Source organism: Vulpes lagopus, chromosome 9 (assembly GCF_018345385.1).
Source record: "Vulpes lagopus strain Blue_001 chromosome 9, ASM1834538v1, whole genome shotgun sequence".
Classification (NCBI taxonomy): Eukaryota; Metazoa; Chordata; class Mammalia; order Carnivora; family Canidae; genus Vulpes; species Vulpes lagopus.
In genome coordinates, this window is record NC_054832.1 from 19,161,855 (window position 1) to 19,178,864 (window position 17,010).

The window sequence follows — 17,010 nt, forward strand, 5'->3', positions numbered from 1 at the left end:
TCATACAAAAGAGGGATTAGGAGTGTTCTATTTGTCCACAAGAAGACAGATTTCAATTCAACTCAAGACAGAACCAACAGTCAAGATTTCCATAGATCACCGCCTGGGGAAATAGTAAGATCCCTGTCGATGAAAGCAAATGCAGGCCAACCCTCAAGGCCATGACTGCAGAGTCTCAACCATCTTCTCAACCTGATGGAACTAGACGGCTCTCCAGGTACTTCCCAATTCTTAATTTTTTTGTATATTTTTTTTACTGGAGTTCGATTTGCCAGCCAATTCTCAATTTTAATATTATTTCTCCCCTCCCCACCTACCAAATTAAACCTAAACTATTCATTGTGCTCTTCAAAGCTGTCCATAATTCAAATCCACTTGACCTATCCCTATTTATTTCACACTTCATTCCAATAAAATTACCCTCCTCTCTCCTCAAAACACTCCCATCTCTGAGGCTTTTGATTCAGTTTTTATCTCCTTATGCCCTTCCACCATTTCTTCCCACCTATCCTCTCCAAATTTACTTACCCTTATGCAAAATTCTTAAAATAGATCTTCCTTCCTTGAAAAATATATGGTCCTTTTAGAATAATACTTTTATATAGAATTTGCTCTAAAATTTATTTGTACAATTATCTGGTTATTTCCTGATTTTTCTAAGATAATACAGACTTAAGAGAGACTATTTCACCTGAACAACATTATTTAAAAACAAAACTTGCTCAACTTCAGAAGCCAGTGTATTATATTCACATTTATTTTCGCCTCTGTATATAGTATAGTACTACATAATGGTAGATGTTCACTTTGGTTGTTAGTTGATTTTCTGAAAAGTGCAACTCAATCATCTCTGTAATTCCAATTTGTCCATAACAAAGATTCTGACATTTTGCGATTTCTGAGGCTGAGACACCTGCTCAATTTGACACCAATAGTTAAGCCTGCAGGTATAGAAATAAGATGTTTAACATGAATTTCTTAGACAAAAAGAAAGGTATCATTCAGAAAACCTCAAGCATTCCCACAGGGGACAGACTACCAAAATCTCTCCGAGTGCTCATGGCTGTACTGTAAAGCATCTGATTTTTTAAAAATACAAGTTCTTTTGAAAATGATGACATTTGAGGGGTAACTGGGTGGCTCAGTTGGTTCAGCATCTGTCTTCAGCTCAGGTCACGATCCCAGGGTCCTGGGATCAAGCCTTGGGTTGGGAATCTCTGCACAGCGAGGAGTCTGCTTCTCCTTCTCCCTATGCACCCCCCCACACACTGTTGCTCTCTCTTTCTCTCTCACTCTCTCTCTCTCTCAAATAAGTAAAATCTGTTAAAAATGAGGATATTTGAAAACTTATTTAAGGAAGAACTATGGTCTCTTACTACTGGAGAAGTCATGGGTTAACAATGATAACATTTGTTGGAGGCCCACAGACAAGGTGTCAAAATCCTTCTAGAATGTATTACTTATCAAGCTTGGGGAGAGGAGGACTAAGAAAACTGGAAATCTATTGCTAGAAGAATCTCATCCCCTTGCCCTCAGGAAGTCTTGTCATTTTATATATACACAGGTATAACGTACTTGGCAGGTGTTCAACAATCATTTTCTGAATGACTGATTCTGCCTCATGTCTCTCTGAATTCCTGAAAACATGAACTGTAATGTTTCACATCACAGAAAAAAACAGAAATCAACTTTCTACTTTTTTATTAAGATTTTATTTATTTATTCATAGAGATGCAAAGAGAGAGAGAGAGAGAGAGAGAGAGGCAGAGACACAGGCAGAGGAAGAAGCAGGCTCCATGCAGAGAGCCTGACGTGGGACACGATCCGGAGTCTCCAGATCACGCCCTGGGCTGCAGGCGGCGCTAAACCGCTGCGCCACCGGGGCTGCCCAACTTTCTACTTTTTTTACGACAAAAACATGCTTTCCATTAACACAGTCTTTCCTGACCTTCTGCACAGGATTGTGACCCTCTCTCCTTGAGTCTAAAACAAGACACATCCAGATATTCAACAAATAGCTGTTGATGATGGAAGACACTCTGTTGCATCTGTATGTTATTTTCTCTTTGAAATGAAGACATTGAAATAACAGAAAATGGAAACTGGGTTGGAAACTGACAGTCTTCAGGTGCCTGGGATGTCCCAGGTAGGTCATCTACGTGATAGTGGTTCATTCTCACATGGCTGTAAGCTTATTTTGACCATTATGCTGCTTTTGCATAAGAAACTAGAGCTTAGAGAGGTTAATGCAATAGTCCTCCCTCACCCATGGTCCTCCCTTTATCCTGTGGTCATCACGGTCTAGAAGCAGGCAATCCTCTCTCTGAGATATCACCAGAAGGTCAATAGTAGCCTAATACTTCATCACAATGCCAACGTCACTCCCCTCACTTCCTCTCATCATGCCAGCATTTTATTATCTCACATCATCACAAGAAGAAGGTAAGTACAGGACTATCAGGCAATTTTGACAGAGAAAGAGAGACCACATTGACTACACTTTCAAGACAGTGTATTGCTATAATTGTTCTATTTTTATTAGTAGTTATTGTTGTAAACCTCTCACTGTGCTTAATTTGCAAATTAAACTTTATCATAGGTATGCACATATAGGAAAAAGCATCCTATATAGAGCATTCGGTACCATCTACGGTTTCAGAAGGCACTGATGGAGGGTCTTGGAATGTATTCCCCTGCAAATAAGCGGGGGGGAGGGTGGGAGGGGACTGCTGTATGCTTAAGATTGCATGGCTAAATAGCAAGTGAGGGAAGATTTCACTCCAAGAGATGTTTGACCACAAAACCTGTGTGTGGTATTCCAAGGCATAGTGATCTCAAAAAGTAATAAGGAAAAAAGGGGGAAAAAAGAAAGTTCGGTATGGAAAGGAAAAAGTAGTCTGATGAAAACGTTTTTATTTATTCTCTTAAACCTCAGGCTGGAAAGCAATCCAGATCATCTTCTGATGTCTCCTTTGAGCATGTTTACCCAGACTCAGGGACCTACAATGTGTCTACTGCCTTATGCCTGATGGACAATCTTTGCTTGCTCTGTGCTTCTATGAAATGTTATGGAATGCTTGGAGGGAAGATGTGAGGAGAGACAGGGACATACTTATGTCATAGTTTTTCTGCTACACACTTGTAACAGATCAGGATTTCTCAACCTTTTTTTTATTAATAAATTGTTTTCTTCCTCAAACACGTCACCAGTTTATTGAGCAAGCTGAACTTGCTGAACTTCTCAACCTTTTTGTTAATAATAAGTACAATTACCTAGCATCACCTTTTAAAAACAGTGGGGTTTTTTTTGGTGGGGGGGTGCAGAGGGAGAAAGAGAATCTCAAGCAGTCTCCAAACTCAGTGCAGAGCCTGACATGGGGCTCAGTCCCACAACCCTGTGATCATGACATGAGCTGAAATCAAGAGTCAACTGACTGAGTCACCTAGTTGCCCCTGAAAACAGGGGTTTTATTTAACACATCAAAAAGCTGAAGAACAAAAAAAAAACAAACAAAAAAAAAACAAAAACAAAAAAAAGCTGAAGAACATACAATAGCACATAGCTAGATCTCTATCATTTACAAATGGCTTCAACCAGTCCATCTATTTCTCTTCATTCTGATTTTGTCTTTTGAAGCCTTATGTTTGAATCTGGCATTCTATATTTTCCCCAGTGTGGATTCAGGGTGGGGCTATCTATTAAAGTTCTTATAACTCTTCATGTTCGATTTGATTCTTTCTCAAATCTACATATTTTCTTTTTCATAGTCTCTCAATTTCTTCTACTCTTGTTTTGAATATTTCTAAGGCTTTAATAATAGTGTTTATTTATTCTTCTGATTCTAACTCATAGCACATGATTTACTTTTGTATTTCAAAAGTTGGGATTACGTGTTCTTTCTTGGCATTGCTCTATTTGTGGCAATCTTTAGAATTTGAGTTATATGTATGTGCTTCAATTGTGATTTTGTGTTTGCATCTTCCAGCACCCTACTTTTACCAACTCTGAGCAATTTTTATAATAATCTCTTGAATGGAAGGATCCCAGAGCATTTGAAGACTATAGATTTGAAGGCTTAATTTGAACGTAGTACAGGCCCACGATTATGAATTCTCAAGAAGTTTTCCTCAACTCAGGGCACAGGCATGAACAGAGATGCTTCCTCAATTTTCCCCATGCATTTTAGCAGAGATGTTTTAGTCTACCCTGGTGCTGTGACTGGTACACTATATCAGCTGTCTAGATATTAGTAATTATAACAATAAAGGAAAAAATGAGAAGGAGAAAGAGGAGAGTGAAGCAAAATAAGAAGGAAAAGGAGGAGGAGGTACATCTACAGAGCATATCCAAGGGCCGGGCAAACTTCTAAACACTTTAATGTGTGAATTCCAGACCGCAACCTAATTCCAATGTTCAGGTTATGAATGGACCCAATTCCTCCCCTCTCGCCTTTAGGAGTCAAGATCTGGGCAACATTACCTTTCAAATCCCGCCCATTCCCCTTAGGTCTGGCTGATTTTCTGACTGCGGCCTTACCAAAATTCAGATCCCCAGTAGTCCCAGTCCTGTTGGACTGAACTCATAGACCTGGGTTTGGTAGTCTTGAGACCCAGAATAACTGATGGAAATGGTGGTAAATTTTCAAATTTATTTTTATTTATTTATTTTTAAAGATTTTATTTATTTATTAGAGACAGAGAGAGAGAGAGAGAGAAGAGAGAGAGGTAGAGACACAGGCAGAGGGAGAAGCAGGCCCCATGCAAGGAGCTCGACAGGGGACCCGATCCCAGGACCCCAGGATCACGCCCCAGGCCAAAGGCAGGTGCTAAACCACCAAGCCACCGGAGCTGCCCTCAAATTTATTTCTTAACTGTAAGCCAAGAACTCATAAAACTATTAACAGGAAATACGCAATCCTAGTAAGTAATAATACACTTTCAATATTATCATATGTTCTGGCTGTGCTCAACCATAATGCCAATACATAATACAGAACTGACTTTTCTCCTGAATCCTTGCCAGAATATGTTAGTTGAGTGAGGGTAGGATCTTGCCTACTGTGATCACCAGTTAAATCCTACTGAATAACTCAATGCTCAACACTAAATGATAATCACCAAACCTCCTCTACACACTTATTGTTAAATCAATGACATAAAAGATTGGTCTATAGCTATATTGATTCTTGCAAACTATCCATTGTAATATCAGTAACCAATACCTATGTAGCACTTACTATGTTCTAGGCACTTCACACATGTTAACTAATTTAATCCTCACAACCAACTTTTGGGAGTTATGTTTCAGATTTTTTTTAATATTTTTTTAATTTATTTTTATTTATTTATGATAGTCACAGAGAGAGAGAGAGAGGCAGAGACACAGGCGGAGGGAGAAGCAGGCTCCATGCACCGGGAGCCCGATGTGGGATTCGATCCCGAGTCTCCAGGATCGCGCCCTGGGCCAAAGGCAGGCACCAAACCACTGCGCCACCCAGGGATCCCTATGTTTCAGATTTTTTTTAAAATTAATTTTTATTGGTGTTCAATTTACCAACATACAGAAAAACACCCAGTGCTCATCCCGTCAAGTGTCCACCTCAGTGCCCGTCACCCATTCCCCTCCAACACCCGCCCTCCTCCCCTTCCACCACCCCTAGTTCGTTTCCCAGAGTTAGGAGTCTTTATGTTCTGTCTCCCTTCCTGATATTTAAAAAGTCAAACGTGTTGGGCAGCCCCGGTGGCTCAGCGGTTTAGCGCCGCCTGCAGCCCAGGGCGTGATCCTGGAGACCCCGGATCGAGTCCCACGCCAGGCTCTCTGTATGGTGCCTGCCTCTCCCTCTGCCTGTGCCTCTGCCTCTCTCTCTCTGTCTCTGTCTCTATGAATAAATAAATAAATAAAATCTTAAAAAAAAAAGTCAAACGTGTTAATATGAGCATTAAGATCCACTGTAGGTTTATATGGGAGAGCACAACCTATGTAATTCTTACTGGAAATGCCAACATAGACCAGATGTCCTCAGAGAAGCAATGAATTACTTGGGTCATCAAATGATTCTGTTCCAACACATTCAAAAGCAAGTAACAGGGATGCCTGAGTGGCTCAGTGATTGAGCATCTGCCTATGGCTCAGTTGTGATCCAGGGATCCTGGGATTAAGTCCCGCACCAGGCTCCGCCGCTCCCCGCAAGGAGCTTGTTTCTCCCTCTGCCTATGTCTCTGCCTCTTTCTCTGTGTCTTTCATGAATAAATAAAATCTTTAAAAAAAAGCAAAAAATGACAATCTTTTTCTGAAAAGAGCAGGATAGAAAATATCCTGAGCATAGCCTGACTGAGCATAGCCATGTCCCAAGAAAACTTTTTATAAGAAAACAAGACTGTATGTGGCCTGTAGGCCATAGTTTGCCAATCCTCAAAAGAATAACTTGTACTCATCTCATTTTTTTCCTAGGGAAAAAAAAAAAAAAGACCCTCTTCTTATCTTCTTATTGTAGAAAACAAAAAAAAAAATTTTCATTAAAAATTATTTCATTAGGGGATCCCTGGGTGGCTCAGCGGTTTGGCGCCTGTCTTTGGCCCAGGGCATGATCCGGGGATCCAGGGGTCGAGTCCCGTGTCGGGTCCTGGCATGGAGCCTGCTTCTCTGTCTGCCTGTCTCTCTCTCTCTCTCTCTCTCTCTCTATCATGAATAAATAAATAAAATCTTAAAAAAAAATTATTTCTTTTTTTTTTCATTAAAAAAAGCCAAGCAGGTCAGAGATCTTAATTTAAAAACCACTAAGAGGGGAAAAAAAAAACTTCTATGTGGACTTTTCCTATCTGTTTCATAATCTTCAATCTGGCTTTGCATTCTTGTGCAAAACACTAAAAATAACTGAAGAAAGCTGTTTGGACAACAAAGGAGAAATAGCCGTTGAGGCAAACATGCCAGTATTATGCTCACAGGCAAATACCACTTTTGTTTGGGAGTTTGTTTTGGATTATCGAAGAAACATGTACAGTAGATGGAAAGCAAGTAACTAACTGCACAGCGACTTCTGTTAAGGATCTGAGCTCTTTATATTTAAGCTAAAATTCTAAAATATGTGAAATATGTATGATTGTATCTGAACCACTATCAATGTAGACTCTTGGACCAAAAGTATAGAGTGTAAACAAAAAAAGAGCAGCATACTTCAGTGTGAATTATGGAACTGATACATTTGGAAGAGGGGACGTGGTGAGTGGCACATCCCAACTCGGGTGGGGAAAGGCTTCTTGTTGCCTATGGGCCCCATGAACATTCTTCCTCAATCTCCTGGGAGCCCTAACTCTTGCTTGGATTGTTACCACTCTTTATAACTTACTTTTTAAGACAATTCTCCCCCACAGCCAGTGCCCTCACCATCCTCACTGTCCCTGCATATGCCTCACAGGAGCCCCTGCCAAAAAGAGGAAGCCAACTTTTTTTTCCACAAAATTGCTGATGGTCTTTGTCCTAAACCAGGTCCTAATCACTGCAATAAATACTTTGCAACAGTTCCTGGGCTCAAGGAAGGCCCCTCCATAATCATGTTAAGTGAGTAAAACAAATCCTCTGCTGAAGGAATGGTCCTCTGGGTATTCATTCAGTTATCAAAACATGTTTCCATGTTACTCTTAATTTTTCAATTTCCATTTTCCTATATTTAATTCACTTCACCCAATCTTTCATTTTAGAAAAGCAGAAGGAAGGTGAATCAAGGGGAAAAATGAAGAACTTACGATATGTAAGAATAGCTATAGCTAAACCTGAGGTCAACTCTAATCCATGGATAGAACATGGATTTCACCTTGAGTGCCATTCTTCAAGCACCACATGGCAAAGAATGCTAAGCCAAAACTCAGCTGAGAACTTACATGTAAAATCCTCCAGAAAAATATTTACAAATCTGTTTTTTTTTCCAAAAGAAGCAGGAAAGATAAATCAGAAACTAATGAATTTAGTTATTTAGAAGGGGGGAGGGATAAAAATAGGTAGGCGAAATAAGGAAGTGATACTTCTTCTGAATAAAGTGATACTTCTTTTGTATAATTTTTGCTCTCAGAACCACATTAATGTCATGCATTCACAAATTAACCTAGCAGTATTAAAAATGAATAACAAAACCATGGTGAATAGGGAGGAAATGAACTAACCCATGATACTTTTGAACACCTATTTTATTATATACCCAGACTAAAAGCAAATATTTAAACTTTTTAAAAAGATTTTATTTATTTATTCATGAAAGACACAGAGAGAGAGGCAGAGAAATAGGCAGAGGGAGAAGCAGAGGAAGAAGCAGGCTCCATGCAGGAAGCCCGATGCAGGACTCAATCCCAGAACCCAGGATCATGCCTTGGGCCGAAGGCAGACATTCAACCGCTGAGCCACCCAGGTGTCCCACAAATATTGAAACTTAACTAATAAATTTTTTTACAGTGTGTATAGATTAGAAATTCTAAAACTTTTTTTTATTTATTTATTCATGAGAGACTCAGAGAGAGAGAGGAAGAAACATAGGCAGAGGGAGAAGCAGGCTCTCTGGGGGGGAGCCTGATATGGGACTCAATCCCAGGTCCCTGGATCAGGACCTGAGCCAAAGGCAGATGTTCAACCACTGAGCCACACAGGTACCCCTCTAAAACTATTTTTATGGTTGAGCATGAAAGTAGATATATTTAAGATATAGGAAGCCATGTTTCCAACTCTCTTGCAAAAGGGTTATTAATATGGAAAGAGGAGGACTAAAATGAACCCTGTGATAAGGGTCTAAGGTAGATACAAGATAGAATAAGACAGATGATAGATAAATAGATAGAAGAGTGTGCATACGTGTTTGTGTGTGGTGCATGTGTACCCTCAGAGAAGAGGACCTAGAAGCAATGACAATCTAGATGCAATAAGCACATATCATGTCCACATCTTGGCTTCTAAACACCATTTTCCATGAAAATAAACCAGGACTTTCTGATGATTAATTTCAGAGTAGCAGAGAAAAAAAAAAAAAAAAAAAAAACCATGACTCTGGAATGTAAGATTTGTGCCACAAAATAGGCAAAGCTTAAAGAATGATAGGCATAGGGGACAGCACGAAATAGCTCCCACTGAACAACTCTGGAAGAATTTGAGCATCAAAATAAATAATGATAGTAATGGATTATAATCCATCCCATAAAATAAGAATCCATGGGTCCATATTGATACAAATAGACAAACAAATGTAAGAGAAGGGAAAGATCTCCCTTACAGGAGAAAGCCAGCTATTATATGCAGAGTAAACAATGAAGTTAGGAAAATTACCATTTTATAAACAGCACAGCAGTAACAGATTGAGGCAAGAATCATCAATGAAGGTTAAAACAAGTGGGTAAAATTTTAATGAAAAAAAACAATATTTTCATAGTCTCAAAGTATTTCTTCACAAATTATTTATTGCAAAGGGGCAGATTTCATATTAACCAGGAGTTTATAAGTCAAGAGGTTCAGCTAACGGTCATATAGGAACAAGAGACAAGACCTTGTATGCATTCAAAGTAGGAGGCTGAAATTGATACTTCTCAAGTGAAAGCAGCACCTTCAATGGGCTTAGAGAAATGATGGGCTAGAAAAAAATATCTGCTTTCCAGCAAGGGAGATAATAAAGAGTTTGTATTGGCCTAAGCTCTGTGTGGAAGAAAACTACCTCTCCTATGACCTTGTAACTGTAAACAATCTCTGAGTGTCCCAAGACAAAAAATAAACATAAATAATTACTACCAAAGGGCACCTCTCTGGAGAGGCATACTCCTAAACCATGCTGTGAAGAATTCCCACAAATAAGCTCACAAACCAATGTGACACATCAAACAAGAAAACAAGCACCATGAATGAAGACCAGTATGGAAAAGAAAAAGAAGAATGTAGACTCCAAATACTTTAAATAATATAATTATTGGGCTCAGAATATAAAACAAATATGATGGAGATATTGCAAGAATTTTTTTAAAACACTAAAATAGAACAAAGTATCAGAAATTTATTAAAGACTAAACATAATTTCCAGAAAGAAAAGATTTACTCATTGAAAAGTACAGGCTAAAGCAGTTTTGTAAAAGGAAAAGATATCATTAGTGTGCTAGTAGAAAGGTAAAGGAAATTATGTCATTGATAAATGTCATTGATAAAATCAGAGAGGTGAAAAAGTATGAAAATTAAGAGACATTGGAGGAGATTATCTATGAGAAATCTAATTTAAATACACAAAAAGAGTGCAGACAGAAAGGAATGGATAATTGGGGGAAAATATTTGAAGAGTTAAATGGTAAGAATTTTCCAGAACTGGTGAAAGACAGAACTCCTAATTCTGGGAGCACAAAGAAATCTGTAACTAGGCTGTTGTAGAGAAACAACAGAATGCCAGAGAAAAGGGAAAGAAAATCTGAAAGGCAACTAGAGAGAAAAGAGAAGTTACCTGAAAACGACAACCTTTAGATGGATACAGACTTGTCAAAAGCAGGAGCCAGAAGATAGTGCCATGTTCTAAATGACTGGAGACAACAACTCTCAAGCTGGTAACAAGCTAATCTTTCAACATCAAGTGGAAGATGAAGATATTTTTGGTATAATAAAACTGAGTTTATCAACCCAGATCTTCTCTAAAGGAAACTGGACATGTAGAGAAGGTCTGACATACAAGATGGAATGATGAGAAAATAAATTCATAAATATGAGAAAATCTAGAAAAACCCTGGCTGTTAAAACAATAATTATTATAAATATAATACCTTCATGAGGCAAAAAAATAAGCTAAACTTAACGTATTTGCCATGAATAATGTAAAATACAGGAGATGGATCATTGAATTTAAAGAATTACAAAATGTTGTGTTGGTTAGGAAATGGTAAAGATATAGATTAGCTTTAGACTTTGATTTTATATGCATGCCAAAATTTTAACTATAAACCATAAAAAAATACAAAATGAACTAATACTTTTTAGTTCAGTAAGGGGGGAATGTATTTTAAAACACATTTTGACCAATTCTAAATAAGTAAGATATACAAGGGGAAAATGTACAGTAATAGATAGCACAAAATAAGTAGTAAATCCAACCTTATCAGTAACTTCAAATCTAAGTAGGCTAAAGTCACCATACAAAAAACAGAGATTGTAAGAGACAATATTACAAATCCAACTAAATGCTTGTCACATGATTATTCACCTTTAACCTGAGGACACAAATAGGGTGAAAGTTAAAAGATAGAGAATCAATATATTTATGTGACTACTAAAGGAAATTAAGCCAGTATTGCTATATTATTATTTAAAAAATTGTTCTGGAGTCAAATATTTAATTACTAAAATTAAAGAGAATCAATACAAAAGAAAAAGGCACTGGGAAAATACAACCCTTATTTCACACTTACCTAGCCCATTATATTAAGGAAAATTATCAGAGTTAGACAAAGAGAAATGGACAAATCATACATCAGAGAGATTACAATTTTTCTCATTGCCCACATTTAAACAATAAAATTAATCTCCACAAATTTTTAAAAAATATTCCCACCACGATGCAATTCACTGAACACCAATAACAAATAAATAGCTCTTAAAAATTCTCCATAAGTTTAGAAATTAAATAATACATTTCTGGGGTGCCTGGGTGGCTCAGTCACTTGAGTGTCCAACTCTTGATTTCAGTTCAGGTTGTGATCTCAGGGTCATGGGATTGAGCCCCATGTCAGGCTCCACACTCAGTGCAGAATCTGCTTGAGATTCTCTCTCCTTCTCCCTCTGCCCCTCCCCAACTCATACATTCTCTAAATACATAAATAAATAAATAAAATATTTTAAAAAGAAATTAAATAATACATTTCTGAGTAACTTGTGGGCCAAAATAGAAAGCCTAGTGGAAATTAGGAAATAGTCTGTGCTACATAATAAATCTCAAAATCTACACGGTACAGCTAAAGCAGGACTTTGATATTTTAGTTTAAAAAATGGATATAACAAAAGGGAGAATTATTGAAAATTAATGAGATAAGGACCAAATTCATGAAGTTTATAATATTATATATATAAATATAATAAGGAAAGAAGTAAATAATAGATACAAAAACATAAAATAGACACCATAAATACAATCAACAAGGTTAAAGATATGCATATTACCACTGCATAATTCAAAGTCTAGGTATACACTCTAGAGAAATTCTACTGTGTGTACAGAAGGAGACATAAACAAAAGTATTTATAGCAAGTCTGTAATAGCAAAATGTTGGGAACATTAAGAGTAGAAGGATTAAATACACTGGAGTTTATTTATACAATGGGATTCTAGTCTACAAAACAAAGATGAATAAATTGCCTCTACATAAGTAATGTAAATAACTTTTAAAAATCTAATATTGAAAAAAAAATAAAAAAATAAAAATAAAAATCTAATATTGTGTTCTAAAAAAAGGCAAGTTGCAAAAAAGATACATATAATAAAATGTATATAAAATGTAAGATATAAATGTATAATTAAAATATAGTATCAGGATTCAGATATATGTAATAAAATGATAAGACACATAGTGGAATGATAAACACTGAATTCAGAATAATGATAGCCTCTTATGAAGAGGGGAAGGGCATATATAGGGATACACAGGGAGCTCCAACTATATTTTAATGCATTTATTTTCTTAACTGGACAAAGACATTTATTATGTTATTTTTATACTTTTTTTTAATATCTGATATATGTAACAATAAATTATAATATTATAGTTAAATATAAATATAAAATGATAAATATTAGACAAGAAAATGTTTCATAATCTAAGAAAGTCACAAAGCAATAAAAGGTAACAACAGTACAATTGTCATGAATTTTTAAAAATTGTATTAAAAATTCTCAAAAAACAGGACGCTTGAGTGGCTCAGTGGTTGAGCATCTGTCTTTGGCTCAGGGCATGTTTCCAAGATTCCTAGGATCAAGTCCTGCATTGGGCTCCCTGCAGGGAGCCCACTTCTCTCTCTGCCTATTTCTCTGCTCTCTCTCTGTCTCTCATTAATAAATAAATAAAATCTAAATAAATAAATAAATAAATAAATAAATAAATAAATAAATATTTTCAAAAAGCATGAATAAAGTTGCAAGGCAAATAATACATCAAGAAAAGATATTTTCAACAATATGACAATATAAGAGAAAAAGTTTTAGCATCTCAAATGTGGAGATAGAAAACTTCTATGTATTCTTAGAAAAAAACAAGGAACACAGAGCAAAAATGGACCATGGACCAAAGATGGGAAAAAAATACCAATGACCACTGAAGATATGAAAAACAAAACGGCTCAACCTTACTAGTAATTAAAGAAATCCAAAGTAAAGCAATTAATATTGTGGAGAAGATTTTTTAAATATTTAAAATTCCAAATATTGGAAAGAATTTATTTTTAAAAATAAATTATTGGAAAAAGTATCACTGTGATAGACACTTTCAAAAATTCTAAATATGCATATCCTTAAACACTGAAATTCTTTTTTTTTTTTTTTAATTTATTTATGATAGTCACAGAGAGAGAGAGAGAGAGGGAGGCAGAGACACAGGCATTGGGAGAAGCAGGCTCCATGCACCGGGAGCCCGATGTGGGATTCGATCCCGGGTCTCCAGGATCGCGCCCTGGGCCAAAGGCAGACGCCAAACCGCTGCGCCACCCAGGGATCCCAAACACTGAAATTCTATTTTTATTTTTTTATTTTGTTTAAAGATTGTATTTATTTATTTTAGAAAGAGAGCGAGCACAAGAGGGAGAGTGGCAGAAGGAGAGGGAGAGAATCCCAAACAGACTCCATGCTGAGCACAGATCCTGATACAGGACTCGACCTCACAACCCTGGGAGAACCGAAACCAAGAGTCAGATGCTCAGCCCACTGAGCCACACAGGCACCCCTCCACTTTTAGAAGTATGTTTTTCCAGCAGGTTTGCAATAGTGAAAACTATAAAGTAACTAAATGCTCATCAGTATGGGAAGCAGTTACTATATTATCTGGCCCTTAAAAGGAATGAGGTAGATTAATATTGACAGCTAACATTATTTACTGATAGGCAGTATTATAAGCATTTGACATTTGTCAACACAGTTAATCTCTAAGAAGCCTATGAAATAAATTCTAGATGAAGAAACAAAGACATAAAAATTAGAATAACCAGCATAAATCACCCAAGCTTAAGGCAAAACTTTGAATTCAGGCAGGTAAATGGCATGCTGATGCAATTTACCTCGAGGCTATCCTCCCTCCCATATGCAGTAACATAGAAAGTTCTCAAAGTGAAGAAAAAAAAAAAACAATGCAGAGAACAACAAATACAATATGGCAGGCTGTGCATATATGTCTGTATATTCACAGAAAAGTCATATGTCAAAGCATGAAAATAATCACTGGGGCAGGTTGTTGGGTGACAATATTCTTAGCAATTCATATTTTGCATTCTTCATAAACCATTTAGTTGTCTTTGCATTCAGTGAATATTAACTTAGACTCCTGTTAGGTAGTAGAAATTACTAGATACTGAGGAGTCAGTAAGGAGCAGAAACAAGACACAATCTTATTCTCTTGGATCATACAGTCTAGTGGAAAAAGCAAACATTCCAATTATAAGTAAATGTAAAATTATAACTACAGCAAATGCTGTGAAGGAAAATTAGTTATTGTATGAGGGCCTGGAAAGAAAGAAAGGAGTCAGGGAAGGTTTTAAAGAAAGTGATGACTGAAATGAGCTTTGCAGGAAAAAGAGGCGGTATTTACGTAGAGCAGTGATGGGGGAGAGTGTCTCATGTAGACAGTGCAGCAGAGAGAAACCAGATCTTTAAAGGATCTGAATGAGCCATCGGGGCTAGACAGCAGTGAGCTGTTTGGTGAGGAAGGAGAGGAAGATACAGGTAAGTAGGCAGGGCATGGAGGGCCAGTTAAAAATTCTAGCCTCTGTCCTAAGAGCAGTGCAAAGCTCTTGAATGAGCTTTAAGGTGTGTGCGGAGGGAGCATAAGGTCAGATTTGTTTTGAAAAGATTCCTCAAACTTCTTGGTAGAAAATAAATGGAGAGTGTGCTAACTAATCCTGTATGCCAGAAAAGAAACTTAGCTTAGCTGAGTATTGGCAATAGATGTGGAAAGAAATGAACAGATCCTGCCAGTATTTTAATAGAAAATAAATCCACGAGAACTTGGTAAGGTACTGAAGACAGAGAGGAAGGGAGAGAAAAGTACTGGCAGTTACTAGATGTGAGGAAGGGAGAAGTGGCATAGGGCTGAGGGAGACTTCTGTATCAGATCTGCACTCTTCTGATGGGGCCAATGGCCAGGTGTGTGTATATCGCTTGTGTTAATTAGAACAACTCAATCCCCAAAATAAGGAAATCCCCCAACAAAACAAAACAAAACAAAAAACTGACCTTCTTCTGGTGGAGACGGTTTGTGCCCATTTCCTTTATCCACAACCTTGACTCTGGGTTTTGGTTCCTTTCTTTTTTCCAAATCATTAACTGGAAGAAAAGTAGAAACACAGCAGCATGTCATATTAAAGACTAAAAGAAAATATTCCATAGCTAAAACTCTTGCAAGTATTGAGAGTATTAAGTAGAAATTAGCTCCATGATAGGATTCCATTCCCAAATATTAGAAGTGCTATTTTGTTTCAACCCTGTCACGAGAAGGTGTGGAAGACACTTAAGAAATTACTTTGGTTGAGTACTCACTATAGGCAGATGTATTAAATAAATACAACCTGTCATAATTGTTATAAAATCAGCATGATTACCCCCATTTCATGCATGAGAGAAGGAAAGACCAGGAGGCTAACTAATTAAAACATATTTCATAAAACCAGGAAGTATTGGCCCAGGATTCAAGACATAACTTCTGGTCTCTGAACAAGGCCCATGTGATGGCCCCTGTTCTAGAAAGATCTTGGCCATGAAGATACTCATTTGGAGTTGGTCTATCTGCAACTAGAGAGTGGAAAACCCAAAATAATTTCCTTTCAAACTTAAAAAAAAAAAACTTCCCTACTAAGTAGTAGTAGAATTTCTTTGTCAGTGCCAGTATGAAATATTCAGGAGCCCAGAATTAATATATCCATACGAATCTACTCTCTCATACCTTCACTTCCCACTGCTTAAAACTCCACAGAAGTTTCCGGCTATTGCTTGGCACCCTACCTTGTTTTGAGCCAGTTCAGACCACTACCAGTGGCAATGGTTTTTGCACAAATAAAACATCCATGAAAAGGAAGAAGTGATCCTATAGTGAGATATTTCATTTAATTGTTGCCTTCACTTCATGGAAATCAGCAGATTTATTACAGGGTGAGCTAAGAAGGGGAAGGAAGGATTTCCTCTGAACCATCCTTCTTGCCTTCTCTAGGGCGTTATTTCATTAACCCTGTCTTATCATCCCTCCCTCCTCCTCTTCATTGTACTGGTTTCCTTCCTTTTGCTGAAAGGGTTTGAGATTTGCCAGCTGCCAAGGTCATGTTTGCTCTAGTTCTATTATTTGTTTCCTTAGAAACCTTCCTTGGCTTTGTGGTACCTAGAGGTTATATTCCAAGATTAAAAAATAATAAGAAGAAGATGCCTTGATCCTACTATTCCCACTGACCCTCTAACTTTCTAAATCCATTTTTTTCAGACCTCACTCTCTGACTTCTTTATAAGCGTTGACCACTTTGGAACACTTCCTTCTTTAAATTCTTTGTCAGTTTTTACAGAGGCATTATCCTGGATTTTCTTGTATTCCTCTGACTCTTCCTTTATATTATCATTTTTTTGGATCCTTTTTCTGCTTCCATTCCTGAAACATGATCATATAGTAAGTTTGCCCTACATCTCTGTACACCCCGCCTATAATTTTATCACCCCACAATTTTAATGTGCACCCTCCTGTGGATAATCTCCAAATCTATATCTTCAACCCCACCCACCCATAGGCCATGGCCTCAAATTGCTTACATTCAGTAAAAGAAATCTGCAATTT

General features: G+C 37.2%; 1 protein-coding gene across 2 annotated transcripts in view; it reads right to left on the reverse strand.

Moving 5' to 3' along the window:
* The window catches only part of COL14A1 (collagen type XIV alpha 1 chain), a 217,781-nt gene that overhangs the window by 165,347 nt on the left and 35,424 nt on the right, over positions 1–17,010 (reverse strand). For both annotated transcript variants that reach the window (XM_041769636.1, XM_041769637.1), the window contains exon 5: positions 15,432–15,521. In XM_041769636.1, the coding sequence (XP_041625570.1) occupies positions 15,432–15,521 (90 nt within the window). The remainder of the gene's footprint in view (positions 1–15,431; positions 15,522–17,010) is intronic.